The sequence below is a fragment of the Acinonyx jubatus genome, chromosome E1, assembly GCF_027475565.1.
Source record: "Acinonyx jubatus isolate Ajub_Pintada_27869175 chromosome E1, VMU_Ajub_asm_v1.0, whole genome shotgun sequence".
NCBI lineage: Eukaryota > Metazoa > Chordata > Mammalia > Carnivora > Felidae > Acinonyx > Acinonyx jubatus.
In genome coordinates this window covers 35,765,712-35,790,801 of record NC_069397.1, presented here as the reverse complement: position 1 = coordinate 35,790,801, position 25,090 = coordinate 35,765,712, and the positions used below count along the sequence as shown (strand labels likewise).

Genomic DNA, 25,090 nt, shown 5'->3' with positions numbered 1-25,090 from the left:
ATACATTATATACAGCAGACAATATTATGGATACCGTTGACTTCTCATTAAAAAAAGAAAAAGAAGATGGGAAGATAATGGAACTTTGTTATTTAAGTCTTTCCTCTTAATTCTTTTAAATATTATGACTGTTTAAAGCAAAATTTAGGGGCGCTTGGCTGGCTCAGTCAGTGGATCATGGAACTCTTTTTTTTTTAATTTTTAAACATTTATTTATTTTTTAAAAAATTTTTTTAATGTTTATTTTTGAGACAGAGAGAGAGAAAGCATGAACGGGGAGGGTGGGGTCAGAGAGAGAGGGAGACACAGAAGCTGAAACAGGCTCCAGGCTCTGAGCGGTCAGCACAGAGCCCGACGCGGGGCTCAAACTCACGGACCGCGAGATCATGACCTGAGCCGAAGTCGGCCGCCTAATGGACTGAGCCACCCAGGAGCCCCTAAACGTTTATTTTTTAGTGAGAGACACAGAGACACAGAGAATGAGCAGGGGAGGGGTAGTGAGATGGGGAGACACAGAATCTGAAGCAGGCTCCAGGTTCTGAGCTGTCAGCTCAGAGCCCAATGCAGGGCTCGAACTCACAAACCATGAGATCATGACCTGAGGTGAAGTCAGACACTTAACCAACTGAGCCACCCAGGTGATCGGAGCATGGAACTCTTAATCTCAGGGTTGAGTTCAAGCCCCACAGTGGGGGTAGGGATTACTTGAAAATAAAGTTTAGGGGCACCTGCGTGGCTCAGTCAGTTAAGCATCTGACTTCGGCTCAGGTCATGATCTCGCGGTTTGTGAGTTTGAGCCCCGCATCGGGCTCTGTGCTGACAGCTCAGAGCCTGGAGCCTGCTTCGGATTCTGTGTCTCCCTCTCTCTCTGCCCCTCCACTGCTCACATTGTCTTTCTCTCTCTCTCTCTCTCTCTCAAAAATAAGCAAAAACATAAAAAAAGTAAATAAACATTAAAAAATAATAAAAAATAATAAAAAATTAATTAAAAAAGTAAAGCTAAAAAAAGCAAAATTTATAACACCGTGTTGTGGGATTTATAATGTACATTAGCACAAAAGAGGGAATAATTTTCCTATATTCAGAATGAAATCCATTACCTCTTAAGTAGATTCTGACAGGCTGGAGATGCATTTTGCAATCCTTAGAACAACCACTAAAAAAATGCAAAAATTATCACTAACTAACTAAATGAATGAACTAAAACTAACAAATATTCAGGGTTTTAATTTTTTTTTTTTTTTGATGTTTCTTTTTGAAAGGGAGAGAGACAGAGCACAAGCTGGGGAGAGGCAGAGTGAGAATGAGACACAGAATCCAAAGCAGCCTCCAGGCTCTGAGCAGTCAGCACAGAGCCCAACGCGGGGCTTGAACTCACAAACCGCGAAATCATGACCTGAGCGGAAGTCGGACGCTTAACCGACTGAGCCGCCCAAGCGCCCCATAAATATTTAGTTTTTTAAAGAAAACCTTTATTTGTTTTAAGTTTATTTGTTTTTGAGAGAGAGAGAAAGCATGATGGAGCAGCAGAAAGAGAGGGGGAGAGAGAGAGAGAGAGAGAGAGAGAGAGAGAGAGAGAGAGAGAGAGAATCCCAAGCAGGCTCCATGCTGTCAGCACAGAGCTTGACACAGGGCTCCAACTCACAAACCATGAGATCATGACCTGAGCCAAAACCAAGAGTAGGATGTCCAACTGACTGAGTCACCCAGACAGCCCACAAAAATTCAATTTTCGACTAGCCCAAAAGAAGGCAGAAAAGGAGGAACACAAGGAAAAGAAGCAAAAACAGAAGAGATGAATAGGAAACAAACAACAAAAATTCAGCTCTAAATTCAATGGTATTAATAGCTGTATTAAATGAAAATGGAGTAAATGCCCTAATTAGAAAGCAGAGGTTATTATACCGGATTAAAAAAAAAAAAACGAGATCCGGGGCGCCTGGGTAGCTCAGTCAGTTAAACGTCTGACTTCAACTCAGGTCATGATCTCATGGTCCATGAGTTCGAGCCCAGCACAGGGCTCTGTACTTACAGCTCAGACCCTGCTTCAGATTCTGTCTCCCTCTCTCTCTCTGCCCCTCCCCCACTCACAGTATGTCTCTGTCTCTGAAAAATGAATAAACCTTAAAAAATTAAAAAAAGCAAGATCCACTTATGTCTGCCTATAAGAGATCCTCTTTAAATATAATGAGAAAAAAATGTTGAAAATAAAAAGATATACCATGCAAATACTAACCATAATCAGCTGAAGTGGTTATATTAATGTCAAACAAAATAGATCCTTACACAAGGAGTATTATCTGGGATAAGGAGGATTTTATCATTTCATGATTGAAAAAAGGGTCAATATACCAAAAAGACAAAACAATTGCAAACGTGTGCCTAATAAAAGAGCACAGAGCCTGACACGGGGCTCGAATCCACAAATGGGGAAATCATGACCTGAGCCGAAGTCAGATGCTTAACCGACTGAGCCACCCAGCCGCCCCACCCAAAGTCTTTTCAATAAACAGTGTTAGAGGGGTGCCTGAGTGGTTCAGTTGGTTAAGTGTCTGACTCTTGATTTCGGCTCAGGTCATGATCTCGCGGTCCCTGAGTTCGAGCCTTGTGTCGGGCTCTGTGTTGACAGCTCAGAGCCTGGAGCCTGCTTCGGATTCTGTGTCTCCCTCTCTCTCTGCCCCTCCCCTGCTCGTGCTCTGTCCCTCTCTCTCTCTCAAAAATAAAGATTAAGGAAAAAAAAACTTAAAAAAAAAAGGAAAGAAAAAGAATAAGCAGGTTTCCAGGATATACAAAGAATTCCTACAAGTCAATAAGAAAAAGATAAAAAATCCTAACTTTTAAAAGAGAGGGGAGCAAAAACTTGACAGACTCTTCACAAAGAAAGATAACACGAATGACCAACATGCACCTGACAAAGTCTCAAAACCGTTAACGACCAGGGAACTGCAAATTAAAACTACAAAGTGAAATCACAAATAGCCAGTAGAGTAGCTGAAATTTAAAAAGCAGATAACCCCAAACATGGACAGAGGAACAAATGGAACTCTCATTCATTGTCAGTGGAAATGTACAAATGATACAATCACTTTAAATAAAGATTTTGGAGTTTCTTATCAAGTTCGACACAGATCTACCCTTTGACCTAGCAAACTTCTTCTAGGTGGTTACCCAAGGGAAATGAAAACATATGTCCACAAAGACTTGTACAGCAATGTTCATAGAAACTTTAATCACAGTAGCAATAAAAAAATAAAAACTGGGAACAACCCACATGTCCATCAACAGGAGAATGATAAACTGCAGTAGATTTGTACAACAGATTATAATTCAGCAATGAAGAACCAACTATGGATAGACCCAACAACATGAACGCATCTCAGATATAATATTCAGCTAAAGAAGACAGACACAAAAGAGTATGTACTATTTTATTCCATTTATATAAGATTCTAGAATAGGCAAAATAGTCCAAGGTCAAAAAAGCCAGGGTCAGGATCCCTGGTCCTCGAATGACGGACACAGGGAACGGGGTGGGGGTGGGGGGTGAGGGGGACAATTGCCAGGAAAAGGGCAGGAGGGAATTTTCTGGAGATGTCAGAAACTTCTACACTGTGACAGGGATAGAGATTACATAGATGTGTTTATTTGTCAGAATCGTACAGTTAAGATTTGAGCATTTCAGGGTGGCTGGCTGGCTCAGTCAGAACAGCATGTGACTCTGGATTCAAGTTCAAGCCTCACATTGGGTGGAGAGATTATTTACGTACATAAACTTTTCAAAACATTTTGAGCATTTCAATGCACCCAAATTTAATCTTAAAAAAAGAAAAGAAAAGAAAAAAAAACCAGGGCTCAACAAGAAAAAGACTGGGTCATAGAATGAGATAAATAACCCAATCACATTTAAATAAAGTTTAAGTGCATGCATTAAAAAAAAAAAAATCTCTACTGGGGCATCTGGGTGGCTCAGTGGGTTAAGCATTGACTTCAGCTCAGGTCATGATCTCGCGGTTCACGGGTTCGAGCCCTGCGTCGGGCTCTCTGCTGACCGCTCAGAGCCTGGAGCCTGCTTCAGATTCTGTGTCTCCCTCTCTCTTTGTCCCTCACCTGCTCACACTCTGTCTGTCTCTCTCTCAAAAATAAACATTAAAAAAATCTCTACTTTGCCAGGAAACACACTAACCAAACATGGTGGATAAGCATAGAGATAAAAGGAAAAAAATAAGTAAATGAAAGGCACAAAGGCTTTGAATGAACCAAGGATTTTTACTGAATCAGCCCTCTGCATATGAAATCCAAAAAAGAAAAAAAAAGACAATAAAATGTTGTTGCCTTATTTTTTGAAAACCTCTTTAGAGTTAAGCAGTACCGCTTTAGGTCTTAATTAATTAATGAGTCATTAATTAATTAATGAGAAGAGAACAGAGGCAGTCTTAAGAAGTCACAGGAATATTGAAATAATAGCTAATGCTTCCGGAGTCCTGTGCAACAGGCACCACTCTAAACCTCTTTTTCCTTTTTTTTTTTTTTTAAGTTTATTTATTTTGAGAGAGAGAACATGCACGCAAGAGCACTCGTGCGAGTTGGCGAAGGACAGAAAGAGAGGGAGGGAAAAGAGAGAATCCCAAGCAGGGACCGTGCGGTCAGCTCAGAGCCCGACGTGGGGCTGGATCCCATGAACCACGAGATCATGACCCGAGCCCAAATCAAGAGCCGGACACTTAACTGACTGAGCCACCCAGGTGCCCCTAAACATTTTCGTCAATTCTTTCATTTAACACTCAAAGTAATCCTCTGTAGTTATTATTATTAAATGACCATTTTTCTCAATGAGTAATCTAAGGCTTAGGGAGATAAGAGTGACTAGACAAAAGTCATATAGGAGACTCTAGGATCCAAGTATCCAAACAGAGGCAGCCAGATCCCAATGCATACTCTTTATTCTTTTTTTTTTTATTGCAGTAAAATAAACACACACACACACACACACACACACACACACACAAGATTTACCATCTTAACCTTTAAAAAATTTTTTAAACGTTTTTTTAAAATTTTTTTTCTTAACATTTATTTATTTTTGAGACAGAGAGAGACAGAGCATGAACAGGGGAGGGTCAGAGAGAGAGAGGGAGACACAGAATGTGAAACAGGCTCCAGGCTTTGAGCTGTCGGCACAGAGCCTGACGCGGGGCTCGAACTCACGGACCTCGAGATAATGACCTGAGCCGAAGTCGGACGCTCAACCGGCTGAGCCACCAGGCGCCCCTTTAATGTTTATTTTTGAGAGAGAGACAGAGCATGCACAAGGGAGGGGCGGAGGGAGGGAGACACAGCATCCAAAGCAGGCTCCAGGCTCTGAGCTGTCAGCACAGAGCCCGACGCGGGCCTCGAACTCACAAACCGCGAGATCATGACCTGAGACGAAGTCAGACGCCCAACCGACAGAGCCACCCAGGCGCCCCTTAAGATTTTACTTTTAAGTGATCTCTCCACCCAACATGGGGCTCGAACTTACAACCCCAAGATCAAGAGTCGCTTGCTCCCCCGACTTAGCCAGCCAGGAGCCCCCCCAAGCACTTTTCTGGAAAGTTTTTTTCAGTGTGTGTCTACGTACGGATGAAATAAAATGGATTTCTACTGTGGGCTATGGTTAGAAACTTGAAAAACGCTTACACCGCTCTATACTGCACTTGGACCGAGCTGAGGCCCAACAACGCTGAAGCTTTTCCAGTAGTTAGAGTACAGTCGTGACCCAGCGGTTGGTGGGCTTGTGATTAACATTTGAAAAGCCCTAGAAGTAAGGGTCCGTTCTCCTCACAACTCGGGCTTCCCAGGCGGGGAAATCGAGGCTTGAGCGGCTCACTCAGAGACGGACAGTGAAGACTCAGGGGTAGAGAAGGCACCAGAAAGCAAGACTCCTCCTACCACCGCCCCCTGAGCTCAGCCCTCTGGGGAGGTAGAGGACTCTACTCACCTCAGTGCTGGTGAATATGTTCACTGCGGAGGCGGACTTGACCTCCTTGATTCTGGAGAGGGGGTTACCGAGCTCCAGCCCCGGGCAGCCGAGAAGGCTCGAGTGCCTCAGGTCAGGTGCAGAGGTGTGCCGCCGTGCAGGGCCGGCCTCTTTTGTGGGGGCCTCCGGGGCGAGGCTGCTGTCTGTCTCATTTGTCTTTGCATCTCTGACACTCAAGAGCAACTCAGGTGTGCAGGACACTAACGTCAATGGCTGGAGATTCTGGGAAGGGAGGAAACCAAACACGGCCCGTGGGAACCCAGCTGTGTCCACTTCCAGATGCATCTGCACCCAGGGTAGGTGCCAAGGAGAAGAGAAGGAAAGCAATTGGTCCCAAAGTGTCTCTAATCCGTGGTTCTAGAGGGCTCATGGATGGTTTCATGACATCTTCAAGCCACTTAAGACTGTAGTTTTTTTGTTTTAATTTTTTTTTTAACGTTTATTTATTTTTGAGACAGGGAGAGACAGAGCATGAACGGGGGAGGGTCAGAGAGAGAGGGAGACACAGAATCTGAAACAGGCTCCAGGCTCTGAGCGGTCAGCACAGAGCCCGACGCGGGGCTTGAACTCACGGACCGCGAGATCATGACCTGAGCCGAAGTCGGCCGCTTAACCGCCTGAGCCACCCAGGCACCCCAAAGACTGCAGTTTTAAAACTGTACCTTTGTATACTTTCTGGCAAGAGGTTCCATAGCTTTTATCAGATTCTCGAAGGGCCTACGACCCTAACAAAGTTATAGAAAACATAGGAAAAAAAAAAAGATCCTGCTCTAATCTTGCCCCTTCAGGCGAGTGTTGGAGAAAAAGGAGATGGTCCAAAAAGCCAGCGTGAGTCCTTCCACCGAGCCAGAAGAGACAGTGTGGCAGAGGGGGGAGTCCAAAGATTCAGACGGTAGGACAACGGGACAGCTGGCCCACAGGCCGGGGCTGGGCCACACACTCTGAGCAGCGGGCAGGCTGGAGGGACCCAGCTGTGGTCAGTCACCCCATGTAATGGGGAGGGTCCTGCGTCCCTAATGCTCTTCTCTGCGCCCCACCCCCACCCCCACCCCAGCTGTGCCCCTGGCCTGCTGGAGGCGAGCATTCCAACCCAAGCTGGAGGTGGGACCTATGAGTACAAGTGGGCCCGGAGCCCGCAGCCTACATGGGGACCGTGCCTGGCCTCCTAGCTGCTTTCACTCCCACTGGAGGGCTGGTGAGCGTCTGAAGGACGCCGGGCTCCTTGTGACTTCCAGGCCCCCCCGCCTCCTGGGGCCCAGCCCTCCGTGCAGCCCCCCGTTCCTTCAGTGCGTCAGGGCTCTGGGCAGGGGCCTCCTCAGCAGCCCCCCATGGACCGGCACCAGCCGAGGAAGGGTGCTGGGCACAGGGGCGCCCCTCCCCGCCAGGTTTACTTGTCTGGAGACGGGGGCCGTGGCCTTGTGTTCCTGCTGTGGTTTCTGTGGCCAGCTCCTCGCGCTCTTGCCTCTCGATCGCTCGCCGGCCGACTCCCCCTGCGTCTCTGCCTTCTCTTTCGTTTGGAAGGATTTTTTCTCCTGTTTGAGTCTCAGCTCCTGGATCAGCTGCCTGTCCGTGAGGAACAGCGAGCGTCAGGGAGGTGAGGGGTGGGCTGCAAATGCGGGCTATTGTCCCCCGAGGGGGGGGGATGAGACTCGGCAAAGAAGGGCAATGCTCCACATGTCCTTCCCCAGCGTGTCTGGCCTGCATCCATGACATTGCAGGGCACAGAGCAGGAGGTGGGGGGAGGGGGGGAGGCATTCCTCCCACCAGACCATTCCCAGCCTGGGGAACAGCATCCAGGGAGACATGCAAAGCAAGTGGCTCTACGAGGCTCCACCCCCTTGTCTCTGTCTCCACTTCCCAGTGGGCCACGCGTGGCAGGTGCCGGGAAGAGGGTCGGGGTAGGCGGCCAAACCAAGGGGCCCCCGTGTTGGACCACTACACCTCTCTGGCCAATGACGTAGTAGGACTAACTCGGTCACCCGGGTCAGGAGACAGAGATTCCGATTTCTCTTTTGCCATCACCTGCTATGTGACCCCTTCTGGGCTCTGACCTCCCCTTCCATAAAATGAGTGATGGGTAGGGATTAGACGGGACAGATGAGTCCCTTCCAGCTCTTAGGTTTCCTACCTGTGGGGATTCAGGAGTTCTGAGGGACTGGGGTTTCTGGAGAGGGGTGAGGGTGCCTCTCTCAGGGACAAGTTTCTAGAAACAGCCACATATCCACTTAAAGCCCCACACCGGGGTATCTTAGCATTCCTGGTCCTTGTGAGACCAAAGCAAATATATCCCTGGCAACTCCCAGGTTGGGGACTGAAGCTCAAAGACCCTTCTCGTGGGGCGCCTGGGTGGCTAAGTCAGTTAAGCGTCCAACTCTTGATTCCGGCTCAGGTCGTGATCTCACAGTCTGTGGGCTGGAGTCCCGCATGGGGCTCCACGTGTGGACAGCGCAGAGCCTGCTTGGGATTCTCTCTCCCTCTCTCTCTGCCCCTCCTCCACTCGCTCTCTTACTCTCTCTCAAAAATAGATAAACTTTATAAAATAAAGGGGGGGGGGTGCTCCTGGGTGGCTCAGTCGGTTAAGCGTCCGACTTCAGCTCAGGTTATGATCTCACAGTCTGTGGGTTCGAGCCCCACATCGGGCTCTGGGCTGACCGCTCAGAGCCTGGAGCCTGCTTTGGATTCTGTGTCTCCCTCTCTCTCTCTGCCCCTCTCCTGCTCACGCTGTCTCTCTCTCTCTCAAAAATAAATAAACATTAAACAATTAAAAAAAGTAAATAAAAGACCCTCCTCGCTGTGCCAGGCCAGTCACCCTAAAGGTCAAGTATAATGTCCCCCCCACCCCGACACCCACCCACCTCACCCAGAGCCTTCCTACCGGGCATACACCTCCCGAGCCCTGGAGGCAACAGTATTCTGGAAGAGAGAGTTGTTTCCCTGGAAAAACTTCTCATACTTCTCCGCATTCAGAGTAGGATAAATCAGGCGGAACCCTCCACAGTTTTCCTTCTCGTACTTCTCAGTTTTCTCTAACCACACAGCCTGGAAACCCTTGACCTCCTCGATCCTGTTGGGGAACAGAATGCAAGGCTGCTGTAGATTTTCTAGGAAGGGATGTGCCAAGCTGGATGTCACCTGGGGCCAGGCAGAGGCCTCGCACACAACGGCGGTCAACCCATATTTGCTAAATAAATGTGCGGGACTGATTCTAGCCCTCTCGGGACAGCTGTTGTCGTGAGGCACTAAACGCTGGTTAGGACAGTCTTTCTGGCTGCTCACCAAGGTCTCTCGTCATACAAGATCCCAGTTTCCCCTTGGCTCAGGTCGGAGGAGACGGACTGTGGCCACCTCCCCCTTTGCAGCCCTGATTTCCCTCCTCTGGAGAGGTTGCTAAATGTGAGGGCTTCTTTGGCTGAGCTTTTATGAGCTGCGATGATCTCATTCTCCCTCACAGCCCCTCAGGGAGCTGGAGGTCAGAGAGGGAGGAATGATGAGTCCCTTTTACAGCAGGGAAACCGAGAGCACGAGAGCACGGAGCTTATCCGGGGGCCAAGCCATGACCAAGAGGATGATTCAGGGGAGAGCCCCGGCTCCTCCCTAACGGAGGCTGCCTCCTCCTGGAGAAGTTGAGACAGAGCCGGCTCAGTGGAAGGCAGCCCGGAGGAGTCCCAAGCGGCACGCTCCCTGGGTTCTTGGCTCCAGACCTGTCACTTCCCAGCGGGGCGACCTCGTGCAAGTCAGTTCCCCTCCCAGACGCTTGGTCTCCTTAGCTCCAATGACAGGACCATATAACATCCCCCGCTACCCACCTGTCTTCACAGGGAAGACGGGGCACCCGCAAAAGTGCCCTGAGAAACACAGTGCTGTCACAAAGTAGATGCTATTGCCTCCGCGTCAGAAGCCCAACCTCCCCCCCCACAAGGGTTGGTTCTGCTCATGGGAGCTCATGGGAGGAGAGGGGCTTCAGGGGGATCTGAAAAGCCACAAAGGCATTTCTTCCACCAAGTTCAGGCTCTTCAGACACGAGAATTGCTCCGCAGAATGAAGGCCCCTGTTTATTTTTTTTTTAATTAATTTTTTTTTTAACGTTTATTTATTTTTGAGACAGAGAGAGACAGAGCATGAACGGGGGAGGGGCAGAAAGAGAGGGAGACACAGAACCGGAAGCAGGCTCCAGGCTCCGAGCCATCAGCCCAGAGCCCGACGCGGGGCTTGAACTCACGGTCCGTGAGATCGTGACCTGAGCTGAAGTTGGACGCTCAACCGACTGAGCCACCCAGGCGCCCCTGAAGGCCCCTGTTTAAAGGCAGGTGCTGCCACTCAGGGAGCAGGGGGCGCTCGCTCCTGCCAACAGGTAACATGGGGTAGGACAGACCAATGGGTCTTTCAGCAAAAATGAAGGAATGGTTTTAATTTGGGGATTGGTGATCCCTGAATCTTCATCTTATATTTAATGAACTCATACCCGGGATATAGTTCTGTCTATAACTAAATCTCCTATTTAAAAATTTTTTTTAACATTTATTTATTTTTGAGAGACAGACAGAGACAGAGCGTGAGCAGGGGAGAGGCAGAGAGAGAGGGAGACACAGAATCCGAAGCAGGCTCCGGGCTCCGAGCTGTCAGCACAGGGCCGGACGTGGGACTCGAACTCACGAACTGTGAGATCATGACCTGAGCCGAAGTCGGGCGCCTAACCGACTGAGCCACCCAGGTGCCCCAATCTCCTATTTTTAAGTACAAAAAAAAAAAAAAAGAATGCTCACAGTAAAACTGTTCAAAAGGCCCCTTTCTGCACATATAAGCTAATTTTCCAAATAGGATTATCATTTGTTAGAATTGACTTCCCTCCCCACCAACTCGGGACAAGATTCTTTTTTTAAATGCAATTACTTGCTTTAATTGAGGTATCATTGACATATACCACCCTGTTACTTTCTCGGGTGTACAACACAATTCGATATTGTTATATATCACGAAACGATCCCCACGATAAGTCTACTTAACATTTATCACCATACAGTTAACAAAAATGTTTTTCTTGTGATGAGAACATTTAAGATCTACTCTCTTAGCAACTTTCTTTATTTTTTTAACTTAAAAAAATGTTTATTTATTTTTGAGAGACAGAGCATGAGCAGGGGAGGGGCAGAGAGAGAGAGAGAGAGAGAGAGAGAGAGACAGGGAAACACAGAATCGGAAGCAGGCTCCAGGCTCTGAGCTGCAGCACAGAGCCCGACGTGGGGCTTGAACTCAGGAACCGTGAGATCACGACCTGAGCCGAAGTCGGATGCTTAACCGACTGAGCCACCCAGGCGCTTCTCTGAAATTTTCAAACATGCAATACAGTCTTACTAACTATAGTCGCCATGCCCTACATCATATCCTCATGACTTATTTATTTGATAAGTGGAAGTTTGTAGCTTTTAACCCCCTTCACTCATTTTGCCTGCCCCCAGCAGGCAAGACTCCTCACGGTCTCTAACACACCCTATCATGCCAGGCACTGTGATGAACCTTTATCTCATTTAATTCCACTTAGGTATCACTGGCTCCATTTCACAGAAAGAACACTGAGGCTCAGAGAAGTGACATGAAGACCACATAACCAGCAGGCTCGTTGACAACCAGGCCAGGCCAGTGTTACTGGGAGCAGGGAAGTCACAGAGAGTGGGGTCTCCAGGGTCTCGGGGCACCTCTGTACCTGGTCTGCCGAGAACGACATTTTTGCAGGAACCGCCCCCGTTGTCTCTCCTCCTCCAAGACTTTCTTTTTGTCACAGCTTCCCAGGTTGATCAGGACCAAAGTGTCATATAGCAGATTGTCTTTCACCTCTTTATCCAGCCAAGAGTCGGTGGAGAAGCTCGGAGAATGGTTGACCTGTGAAGGAACCGGGGGGAGGGGGAGGGCTGGGCTGTCCAGAGCGGAGGCAGGGAGTGAGGCCAAAATGCCACCTCCAGGGAGCACCTGGCTACCAGGTGAGGGGGGAGAGACAGGGAGGGGGAGTCCGCACTGCAGCCAGAGTGAGAAAAGGAGGAAGGAGAATATCCTCTGGTTTAACCAGCATATATTTCAGCCCTTTCCTCTTTTTTTTTTCTTTTATGATTTTTTAGAAGTTTATTTATTCTGAGGGGGGAGGGGAGGGACAGAGAGAGGAGAGAGAATCCCAAGCAGGCTCCTCACTGACTGTGCCTAGCCTGGTGCAGGGCTCCATCGCCCGAACCCCGACCACAAGATCGCAACCTGAGCAGAAGTCTGACGCTGAGCTGACTGAGCCACCCAGGCGCCCGTCCCGTCAGGCCTTTCCTCTCGAGAAGCATCAGGGGTGCCCCGTCTTTGGTCTCCTCTCCCCCTGGTGTGCGTGCTCTCTCAGGTACATGCCATCCCATAGGACAGATGGAAGGGTCTGGCTGGGAGGTGGGGAAGAAACCAGAGCGATGCATTCGGGACCCTGAGCAGGATTGAGGGGGAGAGAACTCATTCCTGCTCGCGGGAAAGTCCGTCCTGTTTAGACGCCCTATGTAACGCGCTGCGGGGCACCCTGCCATGGGTCTGGGGGAGACAGGAAACTTGTTGAGCGGCTCTCCACCCACTCCCTCGGCCACAGACACCAGCCCACTCTCTGTTGGTGCTTGGAACCGAGTGGCCCAAGCCCCCGACAGCCAGGCCCGGCAGCTCCCGTCTGATCTCGAATATCATCACCCAGTTCTGATGAACCACACCCCCTCTCTGGGAGATGATTCTATTACAAAACACAAAGCTGTCTTTGGAAGCTTTCTGCACCTGAGATCAACGGTTTCCCCACCCCCGCTCTGGGTGGACTTCAAGAAGGCACAAGGAATTCGCTAATCCCTGGCCGTCTACCCCCTCTGGTGGCCACTTCTCAGCCCCGGGCAGCAAGCCCCGGGCAGATGAACCGGCTTGGCCGGGAGGTTGATTGCAAGGATCTGGCTGAGCGGAGGGGGGGATGAAGGCATGAGCCTGACCCCCGCCGGCCCCAGTAAGAGCGGCCAGTGTTCGCCCCTCGCCCCAACCCCTCTACCTCCAGCAGCCAGGGCTTGAGTTTGTGGTCCAGCAAAATGTCAAAGCCCAGGATTTCAAAGCAGGCGCTGTTGAGTGTGTGGTTGGGGAAGCAGGTGTGGTAGTTATGCTTGATGATGGGGTGGGCGGAGATGATCGTCTTGATGATGACGTCCTCGATATCTCTCCAGACCTGCTCCGTGTTGTAGCCGTGGCTCTCCATGTACACACTGAAGGTGGAGAGCTTCCTGGAAGGAAACCACAGGCCGTGAGGCAAAAGCGGCCCCCCTCTGGTCAGCTTAGGCCATCTCATGCTGGCACCAAGAAACTTCTGGAGAGGTCCCGGGAGTTAACGGGGATGGACGCCCGGGGTGCAGGGCGACAACAGGGCTGTGTCAGCTCAGAAGGGGCCTGCAGGAGATATAGGGCCACAGTCCTCAAGCCTCTGCGGCCCTGAAGTGGGTGCAGGTAAAATGACACATAAGACCTGGCTTGGGCACTTTCACTGTGACCCAGAAAACACCTGTGAGGCCGGGGCAGGGACAAGGTATTCTGGGTGGAAAGCTTAATGGGTGCAAAAAAAAAAAAAAAAAAAAAGAAACCACCCAACATCCTACATTATGGTTTGGCTTTGATGGCAAATGGTTTCTCAGCCTTTGGTGTTCATTAGAAACACGTAGGGAGCCTTCTAAGAACACCAATACTTGGGTCCCACGCCAGCCATCTGAGGGGCTTCTGGGGACACTAGATTCACAGAAACTTTGCTTTAGGACTATCCACAGGGAAAAGGGAGCCCCAGGGCACCGCCACAGAGAGGGTTACCAACTGTCCCAGGCAAACTAGGACAGTCCTGATTTTAGAACTGAGAGTCTCACATCCCAGAAAACCCCTCAGTCACCCGCTGTTCACCCTATTACACAGATCAGAGGACGTCTACCCCGTGTGGAGAGGTTCGTGAGGAAACGTCTGAAGGGGTGCTCTGGTCAGCTCTGAGCTGGGCAGTCCAGAGAAAGGGCACAGCTGACAGGTCTAAGAGGCGGCGGTGGGGACACACAGCCACCTGCTCACATGCACACGCATGCGCACACGGAGCTGACGTGGCAATGTGTGAGGGAGAGACACAGGGGCGGGAAGAGCAGAGGGGAAGACAAGACAAGAGACAGGGGCTCACAAGGCAGTGCAAAGAGCTCACGGGACCCCAGCCAATGGGGCCAAAAAGGAGGAAGCGGGGGCAGTCAGTCAACGCACATTTGCCGAGGGTCTGCTGAACATGCGAAACTCACGATCCCGCGGCCATGGGAAGCTAAGGACCATCTGGGGAGTCAACCCACATATGGAAATGACCAACCAAGGATGCATTCATGTAAAGACAGATTAGCAAAGGCCACTGAACACAGAAGCCCACCTCCCCCCCGCCCCCGCCATTGTCAGGGTATAAAGTGTTGCCCATAAATGAATTTTCCAGATCGCTTGAAGCCAATCCATTCAAGTGCAAAAAAAAAAAAAAATGTATTTAATTTGCCTAATTGGGAAATAAATCTTCCCCAAAAAGATTATACACTTCTTATAACAGACATTGCAAATCATGGCGTAACCTCTTCTTGATGACTCAGGCACATCACAATGAATATCCATTATCGTGTAATTTCATAATGCCCAGTGGTTAGCCAATTCAATTTAACACACCAGCTATGTGCCAGGCACCTCGAAAGATGAAGAGGGCCTGGTCTCTGCGCCCCCCAGAGCCCTGCCAGGTTTCCCATTGTTCTGTCTTCCCCTCCACTGTTCCTGCTGAGTGTGCACCTGGTGGGGGACTTACCGGGGGTGCAGTTGGCCTCAAGCTGGGGACAGGGGAATTGGGGGCGGGTAAGGCAGTCAGCGTCAGAAGCAGATCACCTCAGAAGGCGGGGAAGAGGAAGAAGAGCGAAGGACAAAGGAGGGACAGAAGGAAAGAAGGACTCTGCCTGGCAACATGGGAGGTGCCCAGAAGGCCAGGGCATCGCTCTAACCCTCAGGGAACTTAAGTACAAGCAAGGACAAAAGACAGACATGTGCACCAAACCCAGAGCAGTTACGGGCTATGGCTGATGTTGACCAGAGGGTGGTGGGGGTCCAGAAACGGGAAGGTGGGTGGCTTGACTCAGATCCCATAGCACTGACAGCTGTGGGGCCTCCTCAGAGATGGAACCCAATCCTCTCATCTGATTAAATGAGGAAACAGAGGCCCATAGAGACGACTGGTTTCACAGTGGTTAGTTATATGGCTGCACCAGAACCTAGAACCAGATCGGAGAAGGCAGTATGGAAGCTTAGCGAGCCCGAAGGGCCTTTGAGGATGTTCGCCCATGGTTTTGGTTGGAGCTGAGCAAAGATGGAGAAGTGGGAACGAGCAAGGCCTATATACAGAATATGAGCCAAAGAGCGTCCTGGTAGAACCCCATGGAGCGAATAGCACAGACCAGGGCCTAGGGGTTCAGGGTAGACACGGGAGTTTTACTCTGGCTCTACCATTTTCCAGTAATGAGTAGAGAAGTCCCCCCCCCCCGCCACCCCGTTATCCACAGGGGATACATTCCCAGACCCCCAGGGGATGCCTGAACCCGTGGAGAGCACCAGACCCTGCAGGTACTATGTTCTCCCCTCTGCAGACACATCCGTGATGAGGCTTAATTTCTAAATTAGGCACAGTGAGAGATGAACAACAACAAGGAAAAATAAAAGAGAACGATGATAACAATATACCATAATAAAAGTTGTGTGACTGTGGTCTCTCCTGCACGCTCTCGAAACACCTTCCTGCGCTCACCCGGCTTACGAAGCTGATGTGAGATACGATGCCCACCCCGATGAGACAAATGAGGTGAGTGACGCGGACGTTGTGACGCAACATTAGGCTGACTATCCTCCATCAGGAGGATCATGTGCTCCCGGGGCCACAGTTAACGGCGGGTAACTGAAACCGCGGAAAGGGAAACCACAGATAAGGGGGAGTACTGTATACAGAATACAGAATAACAGCACCCACCTGCGTGGGGGTTATTGTTTTTGAAGCTTATTCACATAGGTCATCTCAATAGGTCCTTGACGGCATATCTGAGGCTGGCCAGCCAGTATTCGTAGTTTCTATGTCGTTTTTTCCTCCTTCCTTCCTTCCTTCCTTCCTTCCTTCCTTCCTCCTCCTTCCTCCCTCCCTCCCTCCCTCCCTCCCTCCCTCCCTTCCTTTATTTTTAACGTTTATTTATTTTTGAGACAGAGAGAGAGAGAGCATGAACAGGGGAGGGTCAGAGAAAGAAGGAGACACAGAATCTGAAATAGGCTCCAGGCTCTGAGCTGTCAGCAGAGCCCGACGCGGGGCTCAAACCCACGGACTGCGAGATCATGACCTGAGCCGAAGTCAGCCGCTTAACCGACTGAGCCACCCAGGCGCCCCTGTTTTTTATTTTTTTTAATGTGTATTTATTTTTGATACAGAGAGAGACAGAGTGCGAGCTGGGGAGGGGCAGAGAGAGGGAGGGGGAGACACAGAATCGGCAGTAGGCTCCAGGCTCTGAGCTGTCTGCCCAGAGCCTGATGTGGGGCTCGAACCCGTGAACGTGGAGATCATGCCCTGAGCCGAAGTCGGACGCTCAATCGACTGAGCCAGCCAGGCGCCCTGATTACTAAATTATCTTAGAGATGAGACAATGGAGGTACAGAGAAGTTAAAGTCTGGATTTAGGGTGAAGAGCCAGGGGGCCGAGCAGCCCTTGGGTCTGAGGTCTGGGTCTGGTGGAAAGGAAGGGACACAGGGACCTCTGAAGGAGGAATCTTCGGGATTCAAGGACATCAAGCTCCCTAATCCTGCAGGTCAGGAGGGAGAGATGGGGAAGCTGGGCAGGGGAACCATTCTGGAACGCTGGGGTGGGAGCGAGGGGTGAGGAAATGCTGAGTCGTAGGCAACAGGACATATCCAGGTGCACTGGGGAGGGATGAGCCCGGAACTCAGGGAGAGAGGGCAGGGGGGAGGGCGGGGGAGCAGAGCAGAGGGGCGAGGCCTGGCTTAGGGGGAAAGAGAGTTGAGGAAGCAGAGGAGGGAGGAGGAAGGGGGGTGCAAGGTGGCAGAACCATACCACACACTCTCCCCTTAGTCCCGGCACCCCCTGCCACCCTTCCGTCATGGCCCGAGGGCGCAAAGCCTATTGCCTTCTCGTAAGAGGAAGGAAATGAGGGCCCTTAGGGAAAGTCACGGTGACCCTGAGCACTGTCCCACACGTCATTTGAGTCTCATGGGGCATCTCCCTGCCCACATCTTACACGCCACGAAGCCGAGGCTCAAAGATCGCTGCCCACGCTGACTAAGCTGGCGAGACTCAGAGCCAGGACCGAAAGCCAGGCCTCACTGAGCACCGTCACTCAACCTGCAAGGGCGCCCAAGGCTGAGCTGGCTTCCACGGTCAAGGTGGGGAGCGGCGGGGGGGGGGGGGGGGGCGCCCTCGGAAACAGGGGAGGCCTCCCCTTCGAGCAGGCTTCAGCTAGTGATTTTCCGTTTGCTTTTTGGAACTCTGCCACCAAGGGAGTTGTGAAATCTCACGTGCCTCCCTGAGGCTCCAAAGCCAAACAGATTGCGTGTTTATCAGCCCTCGGAAGCCTCAGGCAGGGGGCAGAGCACGCGCCTTGGAATCTGGCAGACCTACCTTCTCATCCTGTTCTAGCACTGACAGTTGTGGGGCCTTGGGCAGCTTAACCTCTCAGAGACCTCAGTTTCCTTGTCTGTAAAATGGACATAGTACCTAACTCATAGTTCTCCACCTACAAAGGGCAGATTATAACGCCTCTGTCGTAGTGCTCTGAAGATGCATGGGGGGTAAAACTGTAAACAAAGCCCCCCCCTGCCCGGCACGGCCCCCACCACACAGGAGGCACCACTCTCCCTTCCCCTTGTGCCTGGCAGGCTCCCTTCCTTCAGCTCCCCCTTTCTCCTAAAACTCCAATGAGACAGGATTAGCCGATCACATGAATGTAGTAACTGGGCATATACTCAGGCATTCCTCTCATTTCCCCGCTCCTGGGAGGTAGGGTGGGGAGGGGGGGTTCTCAAAGCTGGCCAGCCACAGTCATGTCAACACATGCCACACACATCGTGACTTATCATTTGAGAATCTCTGTTGGAACAACACCCCAGGAAACCACAGGCCCAAGGACCATCTGCCTGACCTGTCCTTCTAGCGTGGCAGACCAGCGATCGATAAATATCTATTGGTTTGGAAATCTCAGAAGGGCCCAACGTACCAGGCGTATGTTTTGGCGTGCACGCGTGCATACGTGTGTGTGTGTGTGTGTGTGTGTGTGTGTGTGTGTGTGTATCCTGCTGGGGAAACAGTACGCGTTTCTCTCTCCTCCTCCCAACCTCCTAGGGTTTACGAGGTAGCCTGCTTTTAATGAGGCCAGAGGGCAGAGACTACGGAGGCCAAGAAATAGTTTCTGAGACCTTGTGACCCAAGATGGAACCACCAAGGGGGACTGACGGGGTTTGGGTAGAATCGCAGACCGTGGCTCTGAGCCTGGTGGGGCAAGACGAGAGAAGTGAAGGGGCTTCCTTACCTCTTGCTCCCGGCCTGAGCATCTCGAACGAAATTGGAGCTGTGCTTATTGATGGAATAATTAGTCAGGTGCATGCAGATGTCATCCTGGGGAGAGAGAGAGAGAGAGAGAGAGAGAGAGAGAGACATGCAACTCTGTGGGGTCTCCCACTTCCTCTCCTTGCCCTCCCGGGGCCCCTAGGTCTTAAAGAAGAGACAGGGGAGGCCTTGGGCTTGCTTCAAGTGGCAAAACAGAGGAAGTCAAGTGGTATCCCGCAGCCTAGGGCAGAAGAGAGTCCAACCCCTCCTGCGTTTGGGTGGTTCACTGCCTGAGGGGCATTTCAGGAGTCTTGGGGGGGCGGGGTCTGAAGGTGTGGGCGGAGGCTCTCCCGCAGATCTGGAGCGCTAGCTTTGAAGCAGGGCAGCTCTGGCCACGGGTCCCAGCCTCCTCTCTTCCTCGTTCTGTGACCTCCGCCAAGTCCCTTACAACCTGAGTTTTCATTTCTGCGTTTGTGAAATGGAGAGATGATAATCCCTATTTCTGAGGGCTCCTAACAGGGCCCAGTGAAGGGACGGATGCAACCCGGCACGTAGTAAGTGTTCAACAAATGACAGCCCGTAGCCACAGCGTCTTGAGGACGTGGGTTTAACTGGGGGCTTTTCGTCCCCCTAAGGAGGGGCAGGGGAGGAGGCACATCCCCTGAGCTCACCAGGTTGTCTGCGCAGGGGTGGGAGTAGGAGGTGGTGGCGAAGCGCGCTAGCCCTTCGTTGTATGCAAAAATCCGGAGGGGGTCACAGGACGTCATCAGCACGTAAATCCGCAGGTCAAACTTGAACCCATCAATGATAAAGGGCTGTGAGGAGGGAACAGGAGTCACACAGGCTTCAGAGGAGAGATGCAGACTTGAAGATCATCGCCAGGCACTACGGAGTGCAGGCTTGGCCCGAGTTGGGGAGGAGGACGGGGGGGGGGGGGGGGGGGGGGTGACTCGCCCTGTGGAAGTCACTAAACCACGCTGTGCCTCCGTTTTCTACAGCACAACTCACCACCTCCCGGAGACCTCCAGGCAACCAGACAAAGTGCCATTATAAAGTCCTGTGATGAGGGACATGCTGTCACCAATGTCACTTCTGCAAGAGTGCTTCCTGCAGGGCTGGCCGGGCCTTCCCAATCCGCGCCCGCTCCCAGAGGGCTCCCTCCCTGCGGTGGGCTATACCACTGTGACCTCTGACCTCCAGCCATGGAGTAAAGCCGGTCACCATGATCTCTCCAGGACGATTCCCCTCTCCCAAATGAAGCGGGGCACCCACAGACCAAAGGTGCCCTCCAGCTGCCATCGGTTGGAGGACAAGGGCCAGCCTAGTAAGGCTAGACCAGCTACAGGGGCACAAGGGTGAGAGACGCTTGCCCAGGCACACATCACATCCCTGGGCCGAAGGCCTGCTCTGACAACTTCCAGGGCAGAAGACACGACTCGGCTCGGCCCCCATCGCCAGCCCCCGTCCCCTCATTTCCCACAGTCCAGTGAAGCTAGAGCATGAAGTTGCTGTAGCAAGAAATAAATAATCCCAAGGAAGAAGTACCTTTGAAATATAGAGTTGACAGATCATATCCTCGCCTGGCTTGATATCTTTCACCGTCCGGGTGATGAATATACCTCTCCCTTGGCAGCCCGAATCCGGCTTACAAATGTACGTCTTATTTTTTCTTGACCTGCTGTAGTTCTGCAAATCTCCCCAGCTACCAGAGCGGCAGAAAGGGAATGAAATACACCTTTAGAGGGGGAGCAGTGCAAAGAAAGCCTAGCCCTTTATTAACAAAAAAAACATCAAAAGCCAAACCAAAACAGAAACACTAAAGCTCTCTAATGCGAAAAAGCCCTCGAGCTAACAGACGCACGCTACAAGACCTGGCAATAGGAGAGACGGCCGTGCACACGCGCACACGGTGGAGGGAGGGTGGGCTCTGAGGGGAGCTTGGGTCGGGATTTAAACCCAGGCGACACCGCTCACAGCTGTGTAACCCTTCGCAAGGACTTGACCTCTTTAAGCCTTACTTCCATCACCTACACCGTGGGGTAACGACACCTGGCTGGTACGGTGGTTGATCACATGACAGACGGCATGCAGGGCGTTAACACAGACTGCATGCCCCACGAAGGGAGCTGGGACCCGAGTGTTTTGGCCCTGCGGGTCTGCAGACAGGAGATGTGGCGTTCTGCATCTGGCTCAAGCCCTGACAAGTGTTGTGACCTCGGATCAATCCGTCTCCTTCCCTACTCTAGGTCCAGCTCTTCCCAGATAACACCTCTCCTTCAGCCAGAGCATCAAGGTGCAAACAGTATTCTCCGCTCTGAAGAAAGCGCATCCGGAAGAAAGAAGCCAATGTGATGCATTACAGATCTCAGTCCTGCTACACTTGTTTTGCATTTTAACTCATTTGCATTGTGACCACTAGAGAACTCACTTGACTGCCAAGTTCCTTAGGGGCCATGAAATCTGGATGTGCCCGGTGGCTTAAAGGCAAACATGTTTCCTTCTGAGTTGTTACTAAGTCCCGAAAGTTGTTCCAGACAAGCTGAGGAAGTCTGGGAATCTTGGAGCTCCTGGTTTGGAAAAGCACTTGGAGGGTGCTGGGGTGGCCCAGTGGGTTAAGCGTCCGACTTCAGTTCAGGTCATGATCTCACAGTTCGTGAGTTCGAGCCCTGCATTCAGGCTCTCCGTTCTCGGTGCCGAGCCCACTTGGGATCTCTGCCTCCCTCTCTCTCTCTGCCTCTCCCCTGCTCATGCTCTCTCTCTCTCTCTCAAAAGTAAATAAACATTAAAAAAAAAAAAAAGAAAAAAGGAAAAGCACTGGGTGCAGAGGACAGAGTAGGATTCTTGCTGTGTGAATATAATTCCAATGGCAATGCTTCTCTGCCCCCTCCACCTCATCCCAAAGACCAGATGGTACCCAGGTCACATTTATGTCATCTCACATTTCTTCTGTTCCTTGGTGGTGTGGTCCAGAGCAATCTGTGTACCGAGAATGGATGCCCAGTTTCAAGATGGAGAAAGTGAGGTGGGGGATGGGGAAAGGCTGCCTGCCATCCATAGTCCTGCCGTGGGACAGAGGTCAGGCATCCCTCCCTGCTCCCAACCTGGGCACTAACCATTATCTCACTCCCTCCAGAAGTGTTCATGGTCCTTCAAAATCCAGAAACCGCACACTTAAGAGGTTGGAACAAGTTCAAAATCAACAGCGTTCAGGGTCAGAACCCATTCTCATCCCAACTACAGGCACAAGCTCCAAGGCACCCAGCCCCGAGATGTCATCTAATTTTTTATAGCAGAGCTTTGTGTTTTCTCAACCTTGGACACACCCTTTATCCCTTCTCTTCCTGAAAAGGAGAGCGATAGATGGGGGATCCTTTGGGAAGGGAAAGTGGCACCAGGGAATCAAGAGCAAGACGGAAATGTAAATTGGGGGTGGAGGGTGGAGAAGGGTGCACAGGTGGGCACTTACTCAGCAGGAAGACACCAGGTCCTAGGGAAGAAGAGGAAATCCTTAGGGAACATCTTTAACATGCGGCTCATATTTCTGGCCAGCAAGTCCTTTCGGCAGATTTCACTCATCCCAGGGAAGTGATTTATTTTCTGTGAAGGAAGCCAGAGTTCATGAATAATGGGGGCCACGGGAGAACCCATGAGATCCCCTTGGTGGACGGTCCTAAAAGTGGGAGCCCGCTGGAGAGATGCCACACTTATACTGAGGGCCAGCTCTGCCCCAGATACCTGGTAACTTTTCATTTCCATCACCCTCTCCAGCGACACTGAGTAGTCTGTCCAGTAGAGAGTCCAGTCATTGGTTTCCCCTCCCTCTCGAAGGCCATACCGCTGGGCAGCCCTACGCACTGCCATGGAGTTGGAGAAAGAAAGGCCTGTTAGCCCCGGAAGTGGGGAAGGAGCATGGGGTGGGGAGGTTATGTTTCTAGGTGGTCTCAGACCATGTCAGACCATGTGCTGAAGAGAGACACCTCAGCTCGTTGGAACTGGAAGCCATCTTGCCTGGTCTGGACATACCTTTGCCAAGAAAGAAACAGGGAGATCTACTGAGGAATACAGCCTATACCCGGTGAACCCCACAGAAGGTTATCTGGGAAGAATGTTTTACCTGCCCTGGTTTTCCCTTGCCAGGAAGTAGGCTTCTGGCCTTCCTCCAAACACTAAGCACTCTGTGTTCAGGGAATGTAAACTAATCCTTAACATTAGCCAGAGCCAAGCTTAAGTAGGAAGGTAACAGAAAAAAAAGTATACAATGCATTTCAAAACCACATATAGGCTGGGGCCCCCGGGCGGTTCTGTCGGTTGAGCGTCCGACTTCAGCCAGGGTCATGATCTCGTGGCTCGTGAGCTCGAACCCCACATCGGGCTCTCTGCCATCAGCTCGGAGCCCGCTTCGGATCCTCTGTCCGCCTCTCTCTCTGCCCCTCCCCTGCGGGTGCACGCTCTCCCAAAAATAAATAAAACATTAAAGAAAAGCCCACACTTATATGCTATCACATCCTTCTTTCTCTGTCCCTGTTAGCATTTGGAACTGGGAGCTCACTCCAATGCAAACACACACAAAAAAAGGCCTGGAAACGAAGAAGTGCCTGCAAGTGACCAGGAAAGGCAGGACCAGGCTGAAACTTATTCAAACTCGGAATTATATAATGACAACAACACTTCTCTATAGTCCAACGTGGGTCTGCAGGCTGCCAGTCTCTAACTTCTGCTCTAACAAGGACCAACCCCTGCCTTTTCTACGGATTCCCAAAGAACCCTACATCAGAACTACAGAGAACTGAAGTATGGCACCACCATGGTCAAAACCCACGTTTTCTTGGAGTGAGATTCCCTTCCTCGAATAGTTAACTGAGCTGGGTGAAGGAAACGTGAGGATTTGGAGACACCCCCTTTTCACCCCCAGGAATATACAAGTGACCCTTCCCAACCCTTTGGGGGCAATCCACTGGGTCCCCATTGTGGATCCCTCGAATGCAGGCGCTCACCGCTGTCGTATCGGCAGGTGGAGAGATTGATCACCAATCATCTGGAAAAGAGAAGAAGGAAAGCAGCAAGACAGAGACAGACGCACTTGCCAGAACACGTGGCCGCACCCAGAAGCATCCCACCCCAGGCGGGTCCAAGCCTACTCAGTCGCACCCAGCCTGGTTTGACTACACCCCTACTGAAGACACGAATCCAAAGGATTGCAGAGCGGCAGAAAAAACACGGGCGCTACCATTACTCAGCCCACGAGGTCGAAATTCGGCATTGTGGTTACAACGAATTCTGCTTTGGCTTCCTATGAACCTTGCCTCCTCAATCCTTTGACTCCAGCGGCCCATCAGGAGCAGGAAGTAAAAATCTTTTCGGCCAAATTACTTCATGGTCGCCCACCTCTTGCCTTCCCCCCCCCCACCCCCACTAACGGAAGTTGTGAGTCAGAAAGTGGACAAGCTGTCACACATCAGTGAGTCTGAGGACTGATCCATTTTCCCCAAAAGAGGCGAAGCGTGACAGAATATTAAATGGGAACTAGAACACAGAAGCTACAGTCGGATCCCAGAAATCGGCATCAGTCTTGTTATTTTTAAAATGTACTGGGGCACCCGAGGGGCTCAGTCGATTAAGTGTCCGACTTCAGCTCAGGTCATGATCTCGCAGTTTGTGGGTTCGAGCCCCGACACCTCAGAGCCTGGAGCCTGCTTCCGATTCTGTGTCTCCCTCTGTCTCTGCCTCTCTCCCACTCGTGCTCTGTCTCTCCCTCTCTCTCAAAAATAAATACACCTTAAAATTTTCTTTAAATGTACTAAGTTCCCAAGGCAAGAAGCACTTCCTTAAAACAAGGAAACTGACTCTCTCCGCACAATTAAAACAAACAAAAAAAAGGCATGCTAAACAACAAATAGAATGACGATTAGGACAAAGTGTGGTTAAGATTACAAACACCATCGTTTGGTTCTATGAAACAGGTCATCAAGTGGATCCTTTCCATCTGAACCGAAAGGGGTGCGATTTTGACAGCGTCTTTTACCCTCTCATTAGCGGCCAAGGCCCCCTTCCTTCCGGGTCCCCTCTGCTCCCAACAACACGGACCCCCATTCCCCATCTTTTGGTCCTAACCTTTTTTTCTTCCTCTTCTTCTTGCCTTGCTGCGGGGCATTCTGAAGCCTCTCTTGTACCCCAGCGTTCTCGCTCATGAAAACCAGGGTGACGATTTCTTTCGACTCTTCTGGGGAGCTGTCCTCCTGCTCTTCTGAGTCTGCCCCTTCCTCGGCCTCCAAAGGCAGGCACCGGAGCATCTCCCCAGCCTGGGAGGAGGCTGGGGGCAAATCCCGGCCCACCCTGGAGAGAGGGCAGAAGGAGCAGCAGTTACTTGAATCCACCTGCAGGGGGACCCCTCCCTTGCTCATGCGGGTGGGAGACCCACTCAGAGACCAGGGGACAGATTGCAGTTTATAAAATGCCACCCC

The 25,090-nt window shown here is 51.1% G+C and overlaps 1 protein-coding gene across 5 annotated transcripts in view; it reads right to left on the bottom strand.

Moving 5' to 3' along the window:
- Nucleotides 1-24,013, bottom strand: part of TTLL6 (tubulin tyrosine ligase like 6) — a 28,764-nt gene extending 4,751 nt beyond the window's left edge. Inside the window, exons 1-12 of one of the 5 annotated variants that reach the window (XM_053212061.1) lie at nt 23,857-23,999; nt 23,624-23,664; nt 22,365-22,483; nt 22,096-22,226; nt 20,175-20,331; nt 19,301-19,444; nt 18,613-18,698; nt 13,056-13,281; nt 11,718-11,893; nt 8,892-9,080; nt 7,408-7,579; nt 5,978-6,238 (exon numbers count right to left, since the gene is read on the bottom strand). In XM_053212061.1, the coding sequence (XP_053068036.1) occupies nt 5,978-6,238; nt 7,408-7,579; nt 8,892-9,080; nt 11,718-11,893; nt 13,056-13,281; nt 18,613-18,698; nt 19,301-19,444; nt 20,175-20,331; nt 22,096-22,226; nt 22,365-22,385 (1,563 nt within the window). In that variant the 5' untranslated portion in view covers nt 22,386-22,483; nt 23,624-23,664; nt 23,857-23,999. The other 4 variants (XM_027033996.2, XM_053212063.1, XM_053212062.1 and 1 more) reach the window with 4 other exon arrangements.
- Between the last annotated feature and the right edge of the window lie 1,077 nt (nt 24,014-25,090).